Source organism: Aulonocara sp. 'chitande type north' Nkhata Bay, linkage group LG15 (assembly GCF_057382095.1).
Source record: "Aulonocara sp. 'chitande type north' Nkhata Bay isolate Kocher_YH1m ecotype deep benthic linkage group LG15, A_spYH_male_GT1.1, whole genome shotgun sequence".
NCBI classification, from domain to species: Eukaryota; Metazoa; Chordata; class Actinopteri; order Cichliformes; family Cichlidae; genus Aulonocara; species Aulonocara sp. 'chitande type north' Nkhata Bay.
In genome coordinates, this window is record NC_141358.1 from 35,062,283 (window position 1) to 35,087,257 (window position 24,975).

Sequence of the window (24,975 nt, forward strand, 5' to 3'; positions counted from 1 at the left end):
ATATTAATATTGCTGCTGTCACGAATCCTGCCTGTCTGGACTTTGAGCATGTGGTGCAAACATGAGAGGGGTATTTTTGTTTAAACTACTGCTTTATCTTCTGCTTTTTCATTAGGATTAGTGCTGAACGTAATCTTTGCATCCACTTGTAAGGTTGGTCTGATGTTTTGGTAAACTCGCGATTAGAAAATGGTTTTACTTTAATTCTACTCATTTGAAAAGTGTGAAGCTTTTCAGCCGCACTACTATCCTGCATCCACACCCATCTGACGTCCCTCTGTCCTTAATTGCTGTTTGCAGAAGAAACCCTTGAGAATTTCCTCTGATTTGGCTTTTAGCCATGATTATAGCTATGCTCGTTCGCTCCAATGTGTTACATGTTTATGTGGTGGAAAAAACAAACCAAAAAAAATAAAGCAAGAACTAATTATTTGTAAACAAATTACAAAGTGAAATCCGCAGTGTGGTGTGACTCCATTTTTATTTTGTGGAGCTCCAAAGGCACCGAGAAAAGTTCGATTGCATAAGTGCGCAATAGAATAAATGTCACTGGCTGAACTTCAGTCTGTAATTATCAATTTGAATCACTGAGCCTAGCTTGTTTCTCCACTGAACCCTGCCCTTGGCAGTAATATAGCTTTGACTCATGGTGTTGGAGATGCTTTTCCAATTCACTGGCACGCAACATTGCTAAACAGAGACTCTCTATTATTTTCTTTAAAAGAAGAAGAAAGAAGAAAAAAAGCGGGCGTCCTAGCACACGTACCAGTCAAGGCAGTCGTAGCGCCTAAGCTGTGGAATAATTTACCCCTACACATCAGACAGGCTCACACTGTCAATCCTTTTTAAATCTTATCTTAAAACGCATTTTTATTTATTGGCTTTTAATACAGCATGAGAGTTATTTGTTAATTCATATTTGGTGTTTGCTTTTAATACTCTAAGTTGTTTTATTATGTATGTTGTATTCTTGTACAGCACTTTGGTCAACGCTCCTGTTGTAATTAAATGTGCTATATAAATAATTAAACTATTAAGGAAACACTGAAGACAAACATCTGTTCAAAAATTGTTTATTAGAAAAAACAATTACAAAAATTTGGGCAATACTGTGAATCAACAATTGCACTTGTATAAAAAAATAATACATTCGTCGACTTCAGCCATTGTCACACAGCTGAACCTGAAGACTTCTGAAACTCCTTTTTTTTTGGAAGTTGAGGAGAAACATAATCCTTGAGAAGGTTTTTTTTTTTGGAATGTTCTTTGTCCCTATGTTTCAGTGGTATCTCCACCTAAAGGCTTGACCCACAGCACCGAGGCATCTGGCTCCCACCGAAAGATTCAGTCCACACAGCTCGGAGGTCTCCACTCCTCCTGTCCTTTTGTTTAGCAGCTGGGAGAGCTAATCTACGAGCCTTGTGCAGTTTTATAAGCAAACTGGAACCCCCTATTTTATTACCACTGCATTATAACACCATAGCCATCTAACACTTCAGTGCCTTAAGCCTTGTGTTAACACAACAAGGCTCTTGGAATACATCTACATACATGCTGACTGCTTCTTTTTTGTTCTAAGTTCTTGCAGGATACATTCAGCTCTATCCAGCTCTGTCCGAGAGAACAGCTCCCTGAAACTCTCATGCAAACTTCAACTGCAGATAATTAAGGCACACATATTTTTTTCCCTTTTACATATTGTTACCTGCATGCATAAAATACGTCTACATCTTCTTTTCTGACTTTTCTGCTCCACCGTCACACCTACAGATACAGTATGCGTTCGAGTAACAGAAATCACCGTAGGCACACAATGCATAGTGATGTGTGTTTTAAAAATCTCAGGCATAGGGAAAGTTGGAAACTGAGGGAAATAATTGCACTTCTCTCTTTACGCCACTCAAAGATGACAGTCGGCCATCTTATCAAGAGCGCCTTTTTCAGACATCTGAATGCCAGGTTCAGTTCCAACTTTCCGCCTGGTGAATATCAAGTGATCTCAACCCTTCCCAAAATGTCCCAAATTCCTTGAAAACACAAAAAAATATATAGATATCTTCACGTTAGGGAATCGTTGATTGGGAGGTATTTGTAGCTCACCACGCAGGGAACCAAAAGTCACTTGGGAAGAACAGGAACCAAAGCAGAGAAGTTGCTTTCCTTTCAGCCAGAACAGGAAAGCATCCACTTTACTGGACTGGAAAAAGTGGCACCTCCTCCACTAACATCCAGTTCCTGTGAGCTCCGTCTCCTGGCGCTCCAGTCAATCTGTTAGCAAGTGCTATTAATCAGAGAGACATAATCCGGGAGAAGACAAATCTCTTGATTTGTTTCGTTAATGAGGCTGCTTGAAGCTCAGGCAGGGCTCTTGGTTCAACATGTCATGCAGCGAGGTCTCATGTTGATGGGCTGAGGGTTGGGGTCAATCTGCAGGAAAGAAAAGAAAATCAAAATGCATCAGATGAAGGTTGGGCAAGCAGATAATCCAGTGTTTGAATAAAACACTCTTCAATTATGCTCAACCTACACTCTGCTTACACCCACAGATTTGTTTCCATTTAGCTATTGTTACACAACACAGCTGAGATCTCAAGGTTTTGGTAAGCAGGGAATAAAAGGCCTTTATATGTAAGCTTTTATATGTGCCACTCAATCGCAGTAAACAACAGGAGTCGCTTCCAGCCAATGGTGACTCACCTCGCTGTACATTGGCGGAGGTCTGAAGCGAAACTCTTGGACAAAAGCCATTAGGGGTCGCTCCAGGATCCCGCTCAGGTCTTCAGCCTGTTGTGAGGCCACGGCGTTGTGGCGCTGCTCGGCCTCCTCCTCGGTTACCACAGAGCTGTAATCCGGAGGAGCTGCAGGGAAAAAACACAGGCAGGATGAGTCCACTCGCGTGACACGACGGAACAGCACAGGTCCAAACATCGAGCTGCTGACTCATGACTTCATTTTGAAAGCCCACGTAACATTAAGCGCCTTTGGCAGTAACAAACACTGATCTGATCCAACATGAGTTTCTGTGGAACCAAAACCTTTGTTTGTACATCTGACTCATGCAGTATTTTGGCTTTCTTGTCAAAGAAAAAAGTGGCATGCTCTAAAAATAATACTGGCAAAAAGAAAGAAAAACTTGTTTGCCATATGGGGAGTTTTTCCTTTTCTTCCCATAAAGCAGTACGGGACACTTACGCTCTGGCTGCTCGGGGATGGCCATGCGCAGCCACTCCAGGTTGACGCTGTACTGGCTGCTGACGCTGGATGTTCGGCTGCCGAAGGGATGGAGGGGTATGGTGCCTATGACCAGAGGCAGCTCGAGACACAGCTTGGATGTTCCGGGTACATCAACACAAACCTGACGGGAGGAAAGAGAGTTTATAATGCTACCTGGACTGAGTGAGGACTCAGAACTGCAGCAGCGCCAATGTTAGGCCGGCAGCTTACCTTCAGCATGTACTCCACTTTGATGATGCGGCACTGCAGGATGGACGGACCTACAGGTGGGATTTTGATGGCGCGGCCGTGCCAGGTTTCCCGACGTTTGGCACCGACGATGTCACCGCAAAGCGTGGCCACGACGGAGCGCTTCTGCTTCATGGTGCCGCGGGCGATGAACGTCTGCGTCTGAATGATAAAAGCTTTGGGGACAACAGATCTGGAGGTAGAGTTGTCGAACTCGGCAAAGACCGGTATCACCTCGCCTGTGGAGAGAGAAAAAGCACGCTTAGAAAGATGAGACACTACAAAAGTTTGAGCACATGGGAAAAGCAGAATGTGCGTACCTGGTGTGTAGCCTTTGCGGTCAATCTTTGCAGTTACCGACACCTGCCCAAAGCTGCGGTACCACGCCCGCGCCATTTTATCCTTCGTACCCGCCTGTGGTGCCTGGAGATTATAAAAACCAGTGAGCAAATTCCATAAAACCCTCAAAATGCATAAATAAATAGATCCCAGCGATTAAAGGTGAAGTCTGAGGCACTTACCAGTAAGGCTGGTGTGTTAATGTCGATGGGCTCGATGACTGTAAATTCCTTCTTGATTTTCCTGACTGTGGCCCACGGCCTGTGTAGCTTAACTTTGACCCAGTAACGGATGCTGCCATGTTTTCCCTCGAAGGAGGTGACCAGAGTTTCTTCTGGCAGCTGGAAGCTGAATGGAAACTCGTGTTTGCCAGCAGGTAGGACTGTCACTTCACCGTTATCTGAAAGAAAGAGGGGGAAAAAATTCTAAGTCAGTCACCTGTTCTTTCATTTTTTTGTTAATTTCCCAAAACAATTTCTATAACAGAGGTGGTAGGAGGAAATTTTACAGCGCAGACGATCATGTAGCGCAGACTTTGTTTTATTTGATGATTTAATGGTATGTATAATGTATACTTCATATAACCTGCATCAGCTTTGCTTGACTGTGGAAATAAACCTCAACTTGACAGTAGAATGCGCTCTGATTACCTGAAAGCTTATTTATTTGGCAGCAAATACCCACTTTTAAAATTATGCATCACAACAGACACAAAAGTATTCTACATGAATAACGCTTGTTTCATAGGAACAGTCCCGTAAGCCTGTGTTTCTCTGCAATCACATGGTTGCTTTGCTTGCTCAGAGGGGCGGTTCCTTCTCTATTGTGCTGACTGAGAACATGTTTTCCTCGAGCGATATCACACAGCTCGTCTCAACTCTCCTGGGTTCTCTTCACTCTTGCAGCACAAATCCGGGGACTGGTGTTTTGGTTTTGGTGAACCTTTGTTAGATGAATACTCCGATTTCATTTAAACAACACCAACAACATGTCAACTTCACGGGTCAAGTAGGCTGCAACAAGAAAGCCTTTCTCGTGCTCATCAGCAAAATCCCCCAAAGCAGATTCAGCTGATATGTGCTGCATGATGTGTTTTCTCATTGCTGGCTGCAGGTTTTCACACAACATGCAGCCGAGCATAGAGGCTAAACTCGGCAGGAAAACAACAGAGAAATCGACAAAGCCCTTGGCTGCCCATTTCCTGCCTGTACTTTAAACCAAAAACAGCTCTGTGTCCAAATGAATGAAGCCAGAAACCTGAGGCAAAGTCAGCATGCAGAAAAGAAGGAAAAACAAGTCTGGATTTGCTTTCAATTTGGAAAAGCCAGTCTTACTTCTTTTATTTTTCCCCACAGACGTTTTGGGGGTGAGGAAGCAGCTGCTGCTCTATGTTCTTTATGTACATGCTCACGTATTCTTCTTCAAGGAAGTAAAAGAAATGAACCTGAATGGTTTTCTTTTTCATTGCCAGCGTTTACACGAGTTGCTGTTCTAGTTTACAAGTTTATAAATCATTCGTAACCAATGCAAAGTCTCCGATCTAAGGTTAACTACAGAAGTGGGGGCAGTTAGACTTTAACTCATCCCAGTCACCATCTACGCAAACATCCTGAAACACACTATTTTAAGTCTGCAGACAATCTGTCCCCACACAGATAAGCTGTTTTCACAGTTGTCTAGACCGCTCGATCACAGAGAGGACACTTTGGCTGCTTGAGTTGACAGACTTACTGGACTGACCTGCCTGCAGCAGCACCTCTCTGCGGTTCAGGTACTCCACTTCGTCGCCGTAGTTCTGGGTGTACGCGGTGCTGGAGCCCGCCGATCGGGACTCGGTCCAGTGCACTTTTGCAAAACCCTCAGCGTGAAGCTTCAGGGAGTCTACCCGACTCTCCCCGGACAGCTCCAGCACCACCCGCCCGGACACAACATCCCCACTGCTGTACACAGGAGGACAGTCCACCTCCGGAGAGTCGAAGACTATGTCAAACTTTTTCAGCTTGTCGAAAATCATTTTTTGCAGGTTTTGCGACTCCTCTCTGTTCTCAAACGAAAAGAAGTGAGAGATTCCTTTATTGTTCCTTCGCAGTGTGTTTAAAGGGTGCTGAGAGTGGCTCTCCAGGTTGCTGCCGCCTACTCTCGTGTGCTCGAAAGCTCGATATGATGTTCACTTTCGGACGGCAGCCTTTTTGCAGGCTGAGAAAGTGGGCGGAGTCTACGGATCGTTATGTAAGGCCTCAGGAGAGGGTTGAAGGCTGGGCGATGCTGCCTTCAGGAACTCCTCCTCGGCGCTGACCCTTCAGACTGCTGCTGTTGTTGTAAATAAGACATAGTCGAGACAGCTTCTTTACTCCGTCAACGTAAACAAGAAAACCTATCAGGTTTCAAAAAAGTGGACAGAACTTGAACTTCCCAGGATTCAAACAGCACATCTGGTAAACAGCAGGCTAAACCCACTTCAAATGCAAAAGAGAAACAAGTGGTGCGTCCGTGTTTTAGGGGGTTGTTGTTGGTCTAATTTGACCTCTTTTCTTTTTCTGCGTGTTTACAAGTTGACCTCCTGCTCCAGGAGGACGCAACAGGTATGAAACCACAGGGATACGTGCTCACAGCAGGGCCTACGAAATGATGTCAGAATTAACACGAGACTGTAATCATGATGAAAATGAAACTGAAAACAACAGCCGCTCATCTGGCCTGCTTATCAAATAAAAAGTCCCGGCATTACGTTCCATTTTGTCGGGCTGTTAAGGTGCAGCAATTCTCCCACACACAGGCACAGGCACACACACACACACACACACACACACACACACACACACACACACACACACACACACAAAAACGTCCACATTTCCAAACTAAGCCTGAAGGAAGCATAACAAACACGCAGGCTGGGTGTGGAGGCGGTAGAGGGGAAAACGGGGCCTGGGGATGATTGATGGTTACAGGTTCTTAGAAGAAAACAGGCTTACTGGGTATGCCTCGGTCTGGGAGAGACCCTGGGAGGCTCAGGGTAGTTTCAGTCGGTACCGAAGCTGTTTACTCCACTTCTCCCCTGTCTCTTTTAACATACTATTGCAATTCAGTACAAACACAAGCAGCAGTTATTAAAGAAAATAAAGAAAAGTCATAGATGAAACGCAAAGAAAAGCTCTGCGACAGTTTAATTATGTCATCAATAGAGACTTCTTTAAATTTAACATTCGGCTCCAAAAATGTCCGAACAGAGTGATCTGTGCGCAGAAGTGGGGGTTTTAATCCGCCACTTTTGCAGGTTCTCTTCATTCAGGTCTGCTCTGTGAAAAACAAACTTGTTTACGTCTTTGTTCCCGGGACGAAGAGTCAGCTCTCTACTGCCACTTACCGATCAGCTCAAGCCCAAATTTAACTTGTAGCAAACAAGTTGCATGCAAGGAGTTCCGATTTGGAGTAAAAGCAAAGCCAGCACGCCATCTGCTGGTAAGCAGGAGCAAAGCCGGCTGTAAAGTGCTCCATGCTTTAATGCAGAAGGCCATGTGGCTTTCTGCACATGCCTGATAGATCACCCCCACTGTGCAGATGACTCTGTATGATTACTCTCGGAGGGGGACCAAAGGGGCTCCTCTGTGTGTGGAGCTGCTCACTAAACAAATATACGAACTAAATTACGACACAGCAAATATCAGTTCTATAAAGTTCTGCGTTAATTCACAGACAACTGGAGAATAATGAGCCTTAAAGAACACTGCAAAAAGAATGGGGAACAGCAGCAGCTGACAGCACGGTAAAGAGGGCGGCGCCAAGGAGAGCCGTGGCTTGGTTTCCTTGTTGCCATAGTGACGTAGGCTGCATTTTTTAAAAACAGCCCCCCTCCACCCCACTCGTTCCCCCCTCTTCCTTCCTTTCTTTCTCCTGTCTTCTACCTCCTCCTCTTTTTTTTCTGCTTAGACCACATACAACATCCCACAGCTTTAATTAAATGTATATTTACTCCTGTTCTAAACTCACCAGGTATAAATAAATAAATAAATGTATAAAATCTAAAAAAGGAAATAGGATTTTGTTCTTGGGAAGATGTAGGACACATATCAGAAGGTTAAGGCTGTGCAAAAATAATTAGCGCTGCTATTTCCTGGAGAGGTCCTGCAAATGTCATTTACAGGACAAACCTCCCAGCGTCTGTGCCAGTGTAACATTATTCTGTACAAACCACACCAGTGCAAAATATACACGTACAACTCGTGCAATAAAGTTTTAAAAAACAAAATAAAACTGCATTTGTGTGACAACATTTATGAGACTTTTTTTTCTTTTCTGTGGCTATTAGCAAAGCTAAAGCTGTACCACCAGGTCCATCTTTCATACACAGGTTCTATGGCTCTACACCTTATTCACACTAAACAGTTTTTTTAGGCTTCACTGCTACAATGATCATTAGGACCAAAAATTGTCAAATCCTCACAAAACTATGTGATTTCACATAGTTTTGTGAGGATTTGACAGTTAAATTGCTTTAAATAGCACACTTCATTTCATGTAATAAGTATGGTGGGATTTAGAAGTTCAACATGATGAAATAACCACAGATAACTCTCCTGTTTGGCTAATTGTAAATAAATCAACAATAAAATAAAAAGTGTTCTTCCAAAATTGATGAATGAGATGAGGAAAACTACAATGAGTTCAATTGGAAACTTGTTCTTTTAGTGACATATATGACTGAGGTGCCTCCATAGTGTAGTGGTAAAAACAAATCTCTTGCGTTGTGTAAGGAAAGGCATCAGGTATAAAGTAGACAGTGATATATATGATTTAGGATTAAATGTAGGCTGTAGAATTAATATGAATGTAAAAAGCATGCTAAGTGCACCTTTAACCACAGAGCAGAAGGCGCAACTGTTGCAGCAGATAATGATGCACTGTCTGGAATTGCAATTTCAATTCAACTGCACTGCAGCCGCTGGAATCTAAAACTACTGGCATCTACTTATCTGCCCAAAATATGGAGTCAAACACAGCATCCTATGAAACATTAACCACTGTGTTTATTTACACTGCTACGATGGCCTGTGCTCTCTGCTTCTCGATGCTGTCTGTGCTCAGAGAATTCAACACGTTACAGTACCACGTCCAGTACAACGTCATACCCAGTGAACCAACTGCATATGTTTGGACTTTACACTAATGGGTTTGTGTTTAATGTCAAAGATTATGCTATCTGGCAGATATATCTGGTCGCTCACGCAGGTTTCCGCGCAACACATTTGGCCCAGGTGGCTCCAGTTTGCAAACTGCATCGACTACAAGATGCAGTGTTGACCAGCTGGCACACAAACAACAGATCAGCAGTTTAACACCACATTATTCGGCGCAGAGAGAACACTTTTCATCCACCAGGTGCAACATACACTGAAATACAGTTGTTACGTTTATATTTAGCAACAGAGCCGCAAACTGCAGAAACTTTATTGACAATAAGACTACACAGCTACATTATGGGACAGAAGAAGTAGAAAAAGAGTATGAGAATGGCATCAGGTTCAACACAAATAATACAAGTGTCTTTAAAAGTGCTGTCCTGCCCTTTCCAGCAGTCGCAATTAATAGTTTGTGTGTTCACCACTACTGTCACTGCATCGAGTGCATCACAAATTAACTCATTTGCTCACTCAGTTGTTTATTTTGTTAAATATAAAGAAGAATGGCAAAAAATCTACTTCTCACTTGCAACTTTTGCATTATGTGTGAGCCTAATAGTGTGTTTGTGTCTCAACAGAACCTTGAAAAAAAAGACTGTGGAAATTCACCTGGGGATATTTTACAGTCAGAGTGAACATTAACCACTGTACAAACAGAATACTAATTACTCCATGTCAGTAATATTATCTGCAATCTTTAATACTAACCTCTGATCAGATGCTGTCTCTTCCTAAAATAGGTGACTTTAGAGGTGTAGTCATTATAGACGGAGTTCATGCCACGGTTTTCCAGCCAGTGTGCTGTGGCTACTCCTCGTCCCAGCACCTTCATGGAGTGTACTCTGGTGGCCCTGCGCAGCTCCAGGACCACCTGGCCAGACACCACCTCCCCTCCAATGAACGCCGCATCAGCCGGACCATCCAGCTCTAGGGTGAAGGACTTTATGGAGCTCAGTGCCATTTCTACATGCGAGGACAGAAGAACAGCACATAATGTGCACACACTGTTCACCAAGGTTGAATAGGTTGCCACAGTAATGATGCAAAAGTGTGCAAAACTGTTTTTTGGGTGCTGTAAAAAATATAGGTCTACTGCAAATAGAAACAGTCAGGCAGAGTATATATACTGTAGCGTGTCAGCTGGAGACATGAATGCTTCTAAAGCTTCTGTAAACACTAGGGAACCATGACACAATGAAATTATGCATGATGTCCTACCTGCCATGTTTAAAGGCTGAATTTAAACGTGTACAATGCATTAAATAAAACTCGAATCGAACATACAGTACTGCAGTTTTTCTTTCAGAGTTATTTGTAGGGTGGGGTTTGGGTGGTCTTAATTAGGGTGTCGGCCAAGATAGCAACTATTATGCGGGCTGTTTCGGTTTACAAACATACTTCATAATAATAAAACGCTCCAGTGTTTCTGCTCTTTAAACACAAATCAGGCCTAATGGTTACTTGGATGGTTTTAGTTACCTGTTTGGCCACGATGCATTTAAATTCAGTCAGCAATATTACAAAAACATTTCCCTATATACACCAAAGCCACATCTGCTTTGTCGTGCTATAATACTGTAGTAACAACCAACACATGTTTTCTGTTTATCGTAATGCATTTGGATCAAGACAAGTTCAGCCTAATATTGTTTCCATTATGCGGCTGCTACGTTTCAAATTTATAAGTGTCCAGAAGAGCAGGTTAGAGTTAAGAACAGGAACTGCGTCTTATTAAAACAGCTGCGACCGCTGATGTGACGTTTAAAAGGCTCCTACTAACTCACCGACGGAAGATAAGAGACGTAGAGGTCCTCGCGAGGGTCGACGTGCTCAACTGCGCGTTCGCTCTGACTCAGTGAATGTTAAATGGGAGCCCGGGCTTTATGAACGGGGGCAGGTTTCAACGCCCAGATACAAGACAGCTCCGTGCTGTACTCCAATGAAGAAGAGTACATGCTCGCACATGCCCGCCCACTTTGCCGCTGAGGAGGAGGAGGAGGAGGAGGAAGCACCGCGTGGAGTGTGCTCGCTGTACATCAGTTAACAAGGTGATTTTTCCCCGCTGTATTTACACAGTTTGTAGCATACTTCACCCGTGTTTATGTCTGTATATAAACAAGGTTTAGGTTAAGGATAGAGAAGGGTTGACTGCAGGCTTTTATTTTGAAGGCCGTGTGTATTTTTCATTTGAACTATCAACGCTTAGTTCTCTTATTAGTTTTTCTATTTGCATTATAAATACCAAAAAGTGTGTATTAAACTTGAAATGTAAAAGCCTCTCTGTGACAGTTGTGAGGCAGACGTGCCTGGACGCATGTCAGGCGTTTAAAAAGGAGGAGAACAAGGGCAATGAAAAGTGTTTTCTTGTTTGCATCTCAGTCATGTGCCCCAGCTGAAAGATCTGCTCACATGTTGGTCTAAACTTGATTAAGTTGTGATATGATCATATTACTCACTCGGTTTTTTTGTGTTTGTAGAGTTTCGTCAATTAATGATAAAAATGTGATTATTAATAAATCAAATCAAATGTAAAAAATAAAAACATCCTTTTCAGCATTTTCTGTCTAATGTTGTATCAGCGCAATATGCTGTATATTCATTATTTTCATGTATTGGGCTTACATGTCTACAGCAGTTCAGATAAATCAGTGAAATCATAGTTGTCCTTTATAAGCACTCGTTAATATTAAACTTCTATGTCTTGAAAGCTTAATTATTAATCATTTCCATTTACTTTAAGTGCTGATATTTTCTAATCTGGTCATTCTGGAGTTTAATCTGATATTGCTCTGTCTCCCTGGCTGGCCTGCTAACTTTCCAGCCCGTAACTGGACTGTTGCCTTTAAATGGTAAATGGCCTGTATTTGTATAGCGCTTTTCTAGTCCCTAAGGACCCCAAAGCGCTTTACACAACCTGTCATCCACCCATTCACACACTGGTGATGGCAAGCTACAATGTAGCCACAGCCACCCTGGGGCGCACTGACAGAGGCTGCCGGACACTGGCGCCACCGGGCCCTCTGACCACCACCAGTAGGCAACGGGTGAAGTGTCTTGCCCAAGGACACAACGACCAAGACTGTCCAAGCCAGGGATCGAACCGGCAACCTTCCGATTACAAGGCGAACTCCCAACTCTTGAGCCACGATCGCCCCATAGCCACGATCGCCCCATTTAAGGTTGATGAACTCTATAGCGTCAGTTTGTTTACCCCTACTTGCTTCCATTGCAGGCTTCTTATTATTACTATTATTACTATTTTATCATCAGGGCCTGCTTCTCTGTGTCAAGGCTGTGTATTGCTACAACATGGATTGTTTTTATGGAGTTTTGTGGTCAGTCATGCTTGAAGGAGGGGATGAGAATATTTCTCCAAAACACACGGTAACCTTCTTCTTGGCAGTCAGCGTTGACAGTGTAAACAGGGTGGAAGCAGGACAGTCGGGTTCGAGGCCGCTTTAACTCTGCAAGATATTGCAGATGAGGCTAAAGGTTTATGTTTAAGCCATCTAACTGCTAAAGCCGCACTTGTACACTGACTCAACATTTCACACAGTGCTAGCCTGGGTAAACATTTATTTATTATGATCAGGCCAGCAAGTTCATGGGAATTCTTCTGCAGTTCTCTGAAAAACAAAAAACAAAAAAACACCTGAACTTAACAGATTTGTAATTTTTAAAGAACTCGAGGATCATGGCAAAAGATTAACACGAGGATACATTTGAACAACAGTACATGTTTGTTTTTTTGTAGAAGCTTGCAGAAAACGTAGTACCTGTGTTTGACCTTTTTAATCATTCACACTGCTACATGAAAACAGTTACGTGAAATTTTAAAACATGGATTTATTCATTTTTAGAAGCCTTTAAAGAAAAAACAATAACAATATCAGTAATAATCACATATTCTCTTTAACACTCTTTGTTAACAAAAAATGCTATTCTCAGTCACATGACGCCTAATGAGAGACGTGACTGCAGCCTGTGTGATGCAGGTTCAAGGGTTTGATTGCGTAGTCCTCACTGCTGGTGGTTCTGAAATGCTGCTGGACCAGTGGAAACCTGATGTTGCTCTATTTAAACAACAAAGATCAATAAACAGAATAATCAATATTATTTAATGATTCACAGGATAAGACAAAAATGGAAGGAAATAGAATGTATATAATTAGTGCAGTAGTCTTGCCACTAATATTATTTTTACTAATTTGGGAGCAGATATCACAATCCTGGCTCCTTCACACAATAAAGGGGAGAAATTAATTTTTGCACCGTGTTGATTGACCGATGCAGAGTTTTCCTGTTCGTCTTTAAAAGAAGGTAGTCGTACTTGGTGGTGCTGAGGCCCAACCCTTGTTCTGTCAGACACAATGAAAATGTTTAATATATTCACATATCTCTTTGAGCAAGAAAGAAAAAGAAAAGAAAAAGAAAAAATAGTAGTAGCATCAGATATAACACAGGAGGATCATTACATCAAGCTTAACATAGCAAAATACATCATCATCAAATGTAAGTCCAGGCTCTATGAGTCAAGTTAACCTGAAGTGAAAAACAACCATTCTTTATCTGTTAGTGAATGTTTAAAATACAAAACTAAGCAGGAGGTGTGCTATCTTACATCAGAGAAGGAGATTTTGTTGGTGGGGACTGACATCCTCTCAGCCATCCCTTGTGTAGAGAACTAACATTTTGTGCTTTTGAATCCTAACAACTGGAGCTTCTGGGAAATAAACAAAACAGATGAATCCAGGCAGATAAATGAAGACAGAATAATATAATAGCCTTGCATTTTTATCCTAATATCGTATCATAATACTTTTGATTTTAAAAGAAACTTTTAGTCGCACAGTCATCCTACAGATCATTCAGGTGAAAACCTGCATCAAACTGTAATCCATGACCTCACTCTAATTTTATTTTTTTTAGACTTTTTACTAAGACAGAAAGATTGGAAACATAATATACAAAAAAAACTCAAAAAGATAATCTGGTTTTAAACTTGTAGTCAAATATTAACATTTAAACACTGAGTATAGCAGATGAATGCAGACCATCATCAAGTAAAAGTGTTCCTGCTGAGTCATGTCTCCTCAAATTAGACAAAGAGTTCGTGTAACAATGAGCATAGCCTTTGGATGCCAGCCTCTTTCTTGGTATCCAAGGGCCATGAACTTTTGCTTAGCTTGATTTAATAATTCCGGTGTTGTGAATTATTAGTTACCAAGAATGAATACTAGGGAAAAAAAGCCTGTGTGGGCATGGAAGAATATTCTAACCCAGGTTGTGGTAACAAAAGTCCTCCCTAGCTGTGGAGGACCAGGAGTCGGTTGAAGCAGTGTTGTGCTTGCTCTTTCACCACAGGCTGCCTGTATCAAAAACATAGATAATTCATTTATTATTTGTGTAGTGGGGAGTCCAGAAACTAGTAATAATTTTCGTATTTTGCATCATTTTAAAATTACCTTTGAATCAACTGGATGTAAATGTTACTGTACATCTTAAATCTCAAGCAGGACTACTGCATCAAAAAAGAGCTATAAAGAGAGGCACCAGGCACTATGGCATTAATTGCTTCTACTATTTGACATCTTTGTGTATACAGCCGATCATGTGGAAGGGGTTTTCCAGTGAAGCAGAAAGGTTGCAGACCTGCAGACACCGGGCTGACTGAATGATGTAGCGTGGGTCGTCTGTCTTTCCACAATCTTGACACGATCAAACCCAAAGGCACTGAAGAGGTGTGCTGGAGGGAAACAAAACAACAGCCACCGTTATGATTTGTGTGCTGATAACACCCATGTCCTGGAAAACTTCATGAAAAGGTCAATACTCTTTTCACTTCTGCACATCTACTTTAAGTTGACACTCAAGGTCAGACTATGCACACAGCTGACAATAGACCTGAGAAAATGGGTTCCCTGGAGCAGATGAGGATTTACAGGGAAGACACTAAATTCAGTTATTAATCATGACCTGCAGTTATGGCATTGGGTGCAAATGTATGAGAAACCTGTGGGTAATACATTTATTGCATGTAGTTGAAAAGCTGTAGTCAGTGTTAGGTTATTTTACCTTTATATTATTTTATTGTTAATTTATTGCTAATTTTATTGTTAATTAATTACGACTTTTATGTGACCTAAATCAGGTATAAGGTTGAAAAGTTCAGTTGTGAGAATTTTGAGAATTTCAATTTTTTCATGGAAATTTCTATCAGAGTAAATATTTGTCCTACTAGAACAGTTTATATCAAGCAGTTCAGATTATCATCCCTGCCACGTCGTTATCAGAATATAAAGCTATCATTGCGATGTCTCATGACGTAAGAGATGCTGCACCCACTTTATTACCCGTTTCACTGATTGAGCAGCCCTGCTCCAAGTTCCCTGAAAGGTGTTGTTGTACTCGGAGACAAAGCTGTGATCACACACGTCCCCTTTATTTGTGGGACTCTGTCTTTTACAGAGAAATTAATGATTTTGTTAAACATTACATTCTCCTGGATTCATAGATGAGTGCTCACAATCACAAGAGGTCCCATACGTGTTATTTGTTACAAGGTGATGACATTGAAAGGACGGCATTTTGAAAAGGTTTACCTTCTTCTTGAGTGTAAACACCCAGATCTGATTAATATTCATGTCAGTCAAATGTCACTTTAGCAAGGAGTCCATTATCTAATGTGGATTTTTCAATTTTACCAGAAAATCCAAAACAATTAATCTGATTATATTTTAATTGTGTATATTTTACTAAGCTAGATGTTTAACTGTAGCTTTAACAAAAGGAGAGCCAGAGTGTGGAATGAAGCTCACTCGGATGGTGCTTTCCAGAAGCTTTTCCACATGCTGGATCCTAATGGTGGTGAATGTTGGTCGGATGGGTCTCTGAGGGAGTTGTAAGGAATGAGCCTGGAAATTCTGGGCATGCGTGGTGAGGTATTCAGCTATCCGAGAGTCTGTTTCCATCTTGAAGTTAGTTTTATGCATGGCACGTGGGATCAGGAGAATCTGTGGCAATGAGTGATGCTGGTAGGACACCGCTGTCTCTGTGAAGTACTCAGTGTACCCCAAGTCCTTGGCATGCCCCTGGGCTGGGACAGGGTGATGACATGGCTCTACCTTAAATTAAAATGCTGGAAGTCCTCTTGGAAACAGGTTGAGTATGCATCTGGAACGTTTCTGTACAAAAATGGGATGTTGGTCGATGGGAGCAGCTCTTTCCCCATTCGACGGGCTGAAATCAGTGTTTTCTCCAACAAGACAGTCATACTTAATACCACAACTGTCCTACTTGAGTTACTGTAAATTGCTTGTTTAGCATAAATATGATTCTGAAGCAGGTAAAGAAAATGCTGCAATGCTTCACCAGAGAAACGTCTGTGCTGTGGAACATGGTAATGTTGATACTGCTGCTTGCTGCTCCTGCAGAGAGAAAAATAAATACTGTGGTGTCCTGTTACCTGTCGAAGACAGTGAGTGGAGTGGACACAAAATTATTCAGCAGGAAGATGTATTTCCATAATAAGGATATGTAAAATGTCTGTGTTATTTTAGGTATGAGAATTTTCCAAAACAGAAAAATGCCTTGCTGAGGACACAGTAGACTCCTCTTTGCCTTTTCAAGGTGGCGTTAATTCTATAAAGTCTTGTCTATTGGTACCATAATACATAATCATAGATAATAAAAATGCATTTGGCACTTAACTCATTTTAAAAATATGGGCATAAGCTTAACGGTCTATGTTTTGAAATGATTAAAATATAAAACAAAATAATCCGTCTTTGTCACAAAATAAGCTAAAAAGTTTATTTTTCACAGCTGTAGATTACCTAAAATGTCCTTTTGCAATACAGCATGATCATTTCAACATTACAGTGGAACATAGGCTTTAGGGAGCATTTTAAATAACGAGAGCTCAATTAAAATACAGAATATATTTAAAAAGCTTTGATAAGACACAAAATTCAAGTTAGATATGGAAATGCATACATTTGAAAAAGCAGCCTCTTTTTGTTTCATTCATACGGGTTGTCGGTGATCGCAGTCACTTCCAGTTCTTCAACAGCAGGTGTCCGTCAAAGTTCATTTTTGACCACTCTGAATCTTCACAGGCTCATATAATTCACAATGAGAGTCGGCACTCTGTCAATCGTTATATTCGCTTATTTTATGCCGGTATTATTTAATTAACTGATTTGTATGAAGTGTCAGAGCGAATTACACTGCTTGCTCCAGTTGTCTGTTTATAAGCCTCCGTGGTGTACAGATCTGATTATTACAGCTAAATGAAAGGGGAAATATCTAAGATGTTTTCATAATGAAAAAATAAAGTTTTAAAAATGTAAACACTTTGACTTCAAATCACATTTTATTCTCAAAGAGACAGCAAATTAGGAAGTGACGTATTTCAGCGTCAGCCTCTTCCGCTCTCTTTTCGTTGAGGCTCAGCTAGCGGCCGGGTGGGTAGAACGTTTTGTTCAGCAATATTTAACGTTTTTAAGATTATAATAAATGTTTGAAGTTGAGTAAAACAATATCGCTTTCATCCTTTAATGACAGCATGTATGTTTGATGTAGTCTTACATTAGTTTCAACGAATAAAATTGACATAATTGTGATTAAATTCCGCGCTGACGATAAGCATGTGGCAAGGCCTGCAACGAGCCTCTTCTGCTAGCGCTTGCTAATGTAATGCTAACTTACCAAAAGCGCCGACAGTCGGCAAAATGATGAAAAGACTTTATTTATTAGGATAAAAGTTCCGAAATCTTTTATGATCTAGCTTTTTTATTCATCTCGCAGTCGATTCGGTTTTTACTGTGATCAGTCAGCGAGCTAAGTAGCTACACGGCTAAAAGTAAAGCTAACGTCATTTTTCTGTGAACAGCCTGCAAACATGCAGATCTTCGTGAAGACGTTGACGGGGAAGACCATCACCCTTGAGGTGGAGCCCAGTGACACTATTGAAAATGTCAAGGCAAAGATCCAGGACAAGGAAGGTGAGCTAACTCGTCTAAAGTGACGTTTGTGACTTCTTGAAAAATATTTGGCTGCTCAAGATGTAATTGGTCTACACCTTAAAAAGGGACAATTCGAGTGTGCCAGACTCTACATTTTAATACATGAAACTGCGAATTGGTAGATATTTAGTGTCCAGAACTCTAGTGGCTGTGGTTTTGAATTAGAAACGTGGGTTCTTTGCCTTTAAGACTGTTATGGTTTAGGGTACAAGTTGAAATAGGTTTGCACTCAAAATCACACATTAGACCACAAAGGTGACATAGATGGACTTGTTTGGAGCAACCTGTGAAGTGATTTAGCTTTAGATTCTGTTGTAGTTAATGTTCATGTTAAAGTGCAGATTGGTTGACTAGTGTTGTGTTTACAGGAATTCCCCCTGATCAGCAGCGTCTGATCTTTGCTGGCAAACAGCTGGAGGATGGCCGCACACTGTCCGACTACAACATCCAAAAAGGTAACGGCTGTGTTGTTTCTGAAATTGGCAGTAGCACACAGTAGACAAGCTGCCTATTATATAAGCGTTATGAGAAAGTACTCATTAAATTTGTTTTATATCACAAATGCACTTTGCTGCAGTTGCCAGTAGTTTGTATATAACACCATTTTGGATATGTAGCTATGGTATGGTGTCATTATTTCTGTGTTAAATGATTTTTGATTGACTTTTAAATAACCAAGGTGTGCATCAGTTTTCCTGGTAGAGTAGGCTTTCTGTTTAAATATAAATTTGACATTAACATGATGTATTTACTGTTCACCAGAGTCTACTCTCCATCTGGTTCTGCGTCTGCGTGGTGGCATCATTGAGCCCTCACTCAGGCAACTGGCCCAGAAATACAACTGCGACAAGATGATCTGCCGCAAGTAAGTCCAGTCCTAAGTATGAAAATTTGATTATCCTCAGGCCTGCTCTTATTTCTGTTGATATACATTTTAAATATATAATTCAGTGTTGGTAGAGGACCTTATAAACTACATTTGGAGGTCTTTGTATATATTTGAATTGAGAAATAATCAGGTAGATAGAATTACTTTGGTTTGGTTGCACAGTGCTTTAGTGTCACCTGAAATGGCAGTTGGGAACAGCTGACCTTAGTTTTTGGCTGAAGTGGGTTTTCTCAGGATCTTTTTCATTTCTAAACCCTGAATGTTTTTAAATTGGTACGCTGACCTTTTTGTTTTGCAGGTGCTATGCCCGTCTGCACCCCCGTGCTGTCAACTGCCGCAAGAAGAAGTGCGGACACACCAACAACCTTCGTCCCAAGAAGAAGCTGAAGTAAACATTTACAACTAAATTGGCACTTTGTGCTATTTTGTGTTAAAATAAATGTAGAAAAAAAACTGCTGCTTGTCTGATTTGTGTTATTTAATGAACATGTAAAGGTGTGTGTTTGTTAAATTCACTTGAAAAGTGACCATAAGGCTGTGCTGGCTAAATTAACAGCCAGGAAAAAGTAACCAGATTAACTGCAGTAAGGTGAAGCTGGTGTAATTGACTATTGGGATTTAACAAGAGCTTCCAATTAAGTCCTGGGATACTCATGAAACCTGCTTCTTGGATCTGGTTTAGGATTAAACTTAAGATCTGTTCCAAAACTAGATGATGATAATTTTGTGTAGTTTACAACAAAAGGTGTCAATTGACATCAATGTTGGGCAACAAAATACGCAGCTGGTGTAGTGATTTAGAAGTTAGTGTGCAGGTTTTATCTGGCTGATGATTAAATACAAGCTTTCTCACTGATTACTGTTCTAACCCAAGCAACATGAAGGGAATAGTGAACTTGAACTATTTCATAAATAAAAAAAGTGGAAATGTGAGGATTAACACCAGGTTTTTGGGGGGTTTTCATCACACAAGAACCACAGCAGTGACTTTGCATGACAGTTTTAATGTTTAAAACATTTATATACAAATCCCATACAAGCACCTGCTCTCCTCAGATTCAGTTTTCGTACCTTGTACTTCACAACACTTCAATGAGACTAACCTGAACTAAACTATTCTGAGGTATTTAGTCATACTGAAAGGTTAAATGTGTCAGAAAGCAATGAATGATGGGTAAAAGCTGACATGAGATGAAGATCAGTGTCACTCATAAATTGGCTGTTTGTCGATTCCAGTTGTGGCTTCTGTTGGACATCTTTGGTACTGCGATCTCTCAGAGCGGGCAACAGATGGTTTTTTTAAAAAGTCCTTATTCCACCGTATTTTCTGAGGGATCCACACTCAAGTTCAAAAATATATCCTTCAAACATCTGGTGATCTGCATTTCACAAAATGTATCGTGAGACTTTACAATAAGGGGTATCAAAGTGTATTATTAACTCTTCAGGACAGGCATATTTGAACAGAACCATAAAGTGCAGTAGTAAAACGTGGTTTATCATTGCAGCCACAGATGATGATGATAATAAAACACCAAATCTCTAAAAGGAGACAGAAGTGCAATTTAACTCAACAGGTCCTGAAATATGAGTTGGATTACTCCTTTCATGTTATGTAGCTACACAATAATACTGCACATTAGTCTGTTTTAAGACCACTGATTATATTTTGTATCATAATCACGTGTTGTGAAATGCTTAATTATCCTTATTCTAAAAGGAAAAAGTATTTAATCTCGCAGCACACAAGAACTACGCCTGTGTTAACACAGTATCATTGTGCAGCACTCAAACAGGAATAAGGCCGTTTGAAGTGTTTCTGATGTCATTCATGTGGAGCTTATTGAGAGGAGCTGCTAGCCTGTTTTCTTCATGCTTACTAAAGGCTGGTAGCAAATTCGCATAATCTGGTGGAGCGATGACAAAAAATGCGTGTATCAACTATTAACAGGCAATTAAGCTAGAATTTTTTTTATTGCTAATTTGTTAATTGTTGCATGTAGCAGCTGATGTTAGAAACCCCCAGACCTTTTGTAACTTGTCAAAGTGATGAAATATCAATCTTTATACCAAGTGTTAATGTGATAATAGCAATATAATGCAGAAATGTGTCATTATTAACATATTTAGTACATTCAGAATTAGAACTGCTGCAGCAATTCTTTTGATTATCTGCACTAAAACTTAAGAGAATCCTAAATCAGTATATCATACACACTGGCAGCTGAACATGCTATAACACTAACAAGGAAAGTAAGAGGGGGTAATAACGGGATGCTATTACCTTATATTGTAGTTTATTACATTAACACATTTCACAATTTGACATGTTACGATTCTGGCAGTCACTGCATCACCAGCTGCAAAGACCTGCACCTTATTTGTACCTAGACTATTACTGTCATACGAAGGAATCAATAACTCATTACAGGGCAAGAAGCAAAGATCGATAGATATTGTGCATCAGAAATTCTCATACAGCACTGACAGACAAGTCAATTAAGTACCAATTTACTAAAACTTATGCAGTTGTGCTTTTAACTGGAGCGGTCCGAGGTTACACGCACACATCCTCGCATGTTTCACCATTTATGTGAGGACACTCGTGCTTAGCAAAGCCTTAAGGGACATTTCACCTCAAAATAAGATACATCAATAGTTTTATTTATCCATCTAAATCTATTTGACCTCAGCTGTAGACATATCTACTTTCTCATCTTACTATAATACACAGATTTTATTATCATATGCAAAATTTGTTTCCTCCAGCTCCTCCTACACGACCAATACTTGAGCACCTAAAGTTGGCACACAGGTACATCCTAGGAAGGTTCTTATCCATATCACATGACAGCCACCTAGTAATGGGTTAAAACAACCTGTTTTTGTTTGTTTGTTTGTTTTTAGCATTTAACACCTTATAAAAGCATCAAATCTTATTATTTCATAACAATAGCATCTGATTTATATCCAAAAAGTTTCAGTTGTTTATGATATAGTATAGATTGCCTGGCAATCAACTAGCGACAGGCTTTTAAACTGACCTGATTTTAGACTTTACACACCTGTAACACAGCAAACAATCCTACAGCACAGGCATGTGCTAGTTAATATAACGGAACTAAAAGGCAGTTTTACCTTGTGAGCAGATTGATGTAAGATTTATATTCTTTCTACTTAACCAAGCCTATCAGCTGTATCACTGGATCTACCTGTAATGAGAAGTTTCTACTCATAACAGTGTGACAGCATGTAAACGTTAACAGCAGCCTCCTCAGCTCTGTTGTAAACTTGACTAGCTGCAATCTTCGTTTGGTTGGTGAGTGCAGTTGGGCAGAAAGAAACTAACTCCTACACAAACCTGCTCACACCAAAGTACCAGGGTCAAACGTTCTGCTATTTCTTTGATTTCAAATGCATTGTTTGTGTTTGTGGTCATTATGTTCAAGAGAATGCATAGATGCTTCTAATCGTCACCCTCACCAGAGCAAAAACATGTACATTTTGGGGGTAACTGTCCCTTTAAAGTACCCTTTAAAGTTGTTGGGGTCGTTCCAAATGTCCTCACATCAATGGTTTTGAACCAGTATTAGTAAACACACACACACAGCTTCACATTTCTTGGCAGGTATGGGGCTTCTGCAGAGCTCATGCAGGGCTCTTGTAGTGATCTACTCTGCAGCTCCACCGAGCCTCTCTCTAGGGTTATTACTATTATGGTAACTGATAGTGTTAAGCAACAAGGAAAAAGTACATTAAGCAGAATTGTTATATAACTTTGTGAACACGGACAAATGTAAACAAAATAAAACTTGGCACACACGTTGTGAAGTGCAATCTCAGTGTCCGGGTGGGAAAACGGCACGTGTACAGACCAGAGCTGCTGATATTACTCTCCATAACAAACTCAGTTCCTGCAGCTTGAATTTTGCAACATTTGTGGCCGTTTTCTCCATCCTAACTGCGAGTAACTCATCGATGAACATAAATAATAGAGTAAGTGGTGAGAAAGAGCAGTCCTTATAAAACATGAACAAAAACAGTTGTACGCTGGCGATGGAGGAGACAGAATGGGAGCAGGTTGTTGCATCTCTGAGTTTGTAGATGTTCGGGCTGGTGTCAGACCAGTCTAGGCTGATGATGGTGAACTGGAGCAGAGTTTATTCAGGGCCTTTGCTTCCAGAAGCTCTTACACAGCTCACACTTTTACCGGGTGCATCTCCACAGTATCAGCAGAGGATCGTCACTTTTTAAAAGCAGACATGACAAATACGTACATTTAAGAACTGAAAAAAGCGAAAACGCTTCTGCCAAAACTGCACTGAAATAAGCATTTATGGAAAGCCACTTTGTTTCTATGACCCAAATATGGAGGTTTATGAAAAGTTTTTTATGTTTAATGTAGCTATAAAATATAAAAGCAGATTATATTTGATTTCACAGCTCTCCCAAGGTTGATGAAACCCTTGCTCTTACAGCGCTGCAGTTTCATGGTTCGAGGGTTTCAGACTTCCTACTTTCCCTGTCAGGTAAAAATCTTCCTTCAATATCGGCCTTTGCAAAATTCTACGATAATCAACTCAGGGTGTTATGTACCATTAGGATGAAATGCTTCACCTCTCTTCTTTACTACTGAAAAATCACAAGGTCAGACTTTGACAAAATCCACTTTCGGACATGCACTTCTTTCCATTTACCGCACGGCATTTGAATGCATCGGTTTACATCCAAATGAACACTGCAGTAACTTTTCTATGTTGCGACTGCAATCCTACTAGGGTGGACCGAGTAACATTTACAGATCACTTTAGCATAGCAGAGGGAAAAAGAGGACAGGGCTCGCCAAGACGCGAGGTAATCTGAGGAATGCAATGTGGAGGGCGATGCAGGAGGCTCAGTACAAGATCTCTTTTTACTCAGTAATGTTTCAGCATTGGCAGAGTGTGTTTAAGTCACTAAAACTCTCCAATGCTCCATGTATTGCAAAGATTGCATCACTTTGTGGGTGCGTCTGAGGGAAGCTATAATGTAAATCTGACTCATGTCTGAATGAGGAGATAAAAAAGTCTGAAAAGTGCTCATTTTTATGGCACCAGCAACAGGACTTTTATATGAATGGTGTGAATGGCAAACAGCACAGGTGGTTTGCTCTGCACATAGCACCTTTAAGAGGTTTCCAATGCTGGACTGATGGTGAAAAACAAAGAAAGTTCAACTATAGTGTGTTTGCCTCCATGTTGCTCTGATCCCGTCTCTGCTGTTAGATCAGTTAAACTGGAGGGAACGAGACTGTGGAGATGCACCCCAGCTCCTGCTGTGGCTACTTGCTGACCAGTTTTGCCAGACTCTCTCTCAGGTTGTTCAGGTCACCGATTTTGATGTCCAGAACGTCAATGATCCGTCGTACCTCGACCTCCGCGTGCGCCTGCTCCTCCCGGTTGGAGGCCAGGGTTTTTTCTGAGCTTTGAACGCGATCCTCCAGCTCCACATTTCGTCTCTCCAGATCCTGCAGAAGCACGGTTATTAATTCAGGTTTTCATTTTTCTCTTTTCATTTAACCCAGTAATTGCTACCAAAAGTGCATCTTTGCCCACATTCTTATCCACAAAATGCCATAAATGTTAGTTTCTCCAGAATATGTTGACAAGATCGACAAGTTATGTTTTGGGAAAAACCAGATCACAATTAACCGAGTAGAAAAAGTACAGGCCTTTATGCCTTTATATTGTGTTTCTATACATTTAAACTTCAGAAAATATGCTGTAAAACAGATGTATTCCAGGGAGATACTGCGGCTGCCGACTGCTATAAAATTTGCTAAAAAACTCCTCTCGGAGCAATTCAGTTTAAACTGTTTATAATCCAAATTCAAATCTGCAGTTTCCTGTTTTATGGGGTAATTCTGTATGCGAAAAAGCAGAGATGAGTACTTTATGGAATAAATCCAAGGACAGCAAAGGTCAAATATGAATACAGATAATTCACAACTGACACCCCCGGTAAGAATGATAGAGGACCTAATAAAAGCTATGCAATATGCATCAAGTCTCATCTCAAGCATTAAGAAGGAAATTCAATC

The 24,975-nt window shown here is 40.8% G+C and overlaps 3 protein-coding genes across 5 annotated transcripts in view; 1 reads left to right on the top strand and 2 right to left on the bottom strand.

The window, feature by feature from the left end:
- Positions 1-1,057: 1,057 nt before the first annotated feature.
- On the bottom strand, positions 1,058-10,874 carry arrdc2 (arrestin domain containing 2). 3 transcript variants are annotated; one of them, XM_086263109.1, is made up of 8 exons: positions 10,766-10,874; positions 9,690-9,944; positions 3,984-4,201; positions 3,783-3,885; positions 3,445-3,701; positions 3,193-3,355; positions 2,698-2,858; positions 1,058-2,427 (listed from the first exon to the last, which is right to left on the bottom strand). In XM_086263109.1, the coding sequence occupies exons 2-8, from the start codon at positions 9,940-9,942 to the stop codon at positions 2,374-2,376; spliced, it is 1,209 nt and encodes a 402-aa protein (XP_086119235.1). In that variant the 5' UTR covers positions 9,943-9,944; positions 10,766-10,874; the 3' UTR covers positions 1,058-2,373. The 3 variants fall into 3 exon arrangements, with proteins under 3 accessions (XP_086119235.1, XP_086119232.1, XP_086119233.1); XM_086263106.1 differs by lacking the exons at positions 9,690-9,944; positions 10,766-10,874 and adding an exon at positions 5,533-5,983; XM_086263107.1 differs by lacking the exons at positions 9,690-9,944; positions 10,766-10,874 and adding an exon at positions 5,542-5,981.
- Positions 10,875-17,311: 6,437 nt separating this feature from the next.
- uba52 (ubiquitin A-52 residue ribosomal protein fusion product 1) lies at positions 17,312-19,356 on the top strand. Its single transcript, XM_086263110.1, has 5 exons — positions 17,312-17,446; positions 17,875-17,986; positions 18,376-18,462; positions 18,770-18,872; positions 19,195-19,356. The coding sequence occupies exons 2-5, from the start codon at positions 17,884-17,886 to the stop codon at positions 19,286-19,288; spliced, it is 387 nt and encodes a 128-aa protein (XP_086119236.1). The 5' UTR covers positions 17,312-17,446; positions 17,875-17,883; the 3' UTR covers positions 19,289-19,356.
- A 534-nt stretch (positions 19,357-19,890) lies between these two features.
- Positions 19,891-24,975, bottom strand: part of LOC147313509 (homer protein homolog 3-like) — a 53,690-nt gene continuing 48,605 nt past the window's right edge. The window contains exon 11 of the mRNA XM_086263111.1: positions 19,891-24,402. Coding sequence (XP_086119237.1) covers positions 24,217-24,402 — 186 coding nt within the window. The 3' untranslated portion in view covers positions 19,891-24,216. The remainder of the gene's footprint in view (positions 24,403-24,975) is intronic.

Bases quoted from the DNA above. Each gene is read 5' to 3' on its own strand.
- arrdc2 (XM_086263106.1), bottom strand. From the start codon at position 5,815: ATGATTTTCGACAAGCTGAAAAAGTTTGACATAGTCTTCGACTCTCCG. The intron at 4,202-5,532 runs GTAAGTCTGTCA...TCTTTCTTTCAG, and splicing joins GCTGCAGGCAGGTCAGTCCA to ATAACGGTGAAGTGACAGTC. The intron at 2,859-3,192 runs GTAAGTGTCCCG...TTTTCCCTGCAG, and splicing joins CATCCCCGAGCAGCCAGAGC to CTCCTCCGGATTACAGCTCT.
- uba52 (XM_086263110.1), top strand. From the start codon at position 17,884: ATGCAGATCTTCGTGAAGACGTTGACGGGGAAGACCATCACCCTTGAG. The intron at 17,987-18,375 runs GTGAGCTAACTC...TTGTGTTTACAG, and splicing joins AAAGATCCAGGACAAGGAAG to GAATTCCCCCTGATCAGCAG. The intron at 18,463-18,769 runs GTAACGGCTGTG...ACTGTTCACCAG, and splicing joins CGACTACAACATCCAAAAAG to AGTCTACTCTCCATCTGGTT.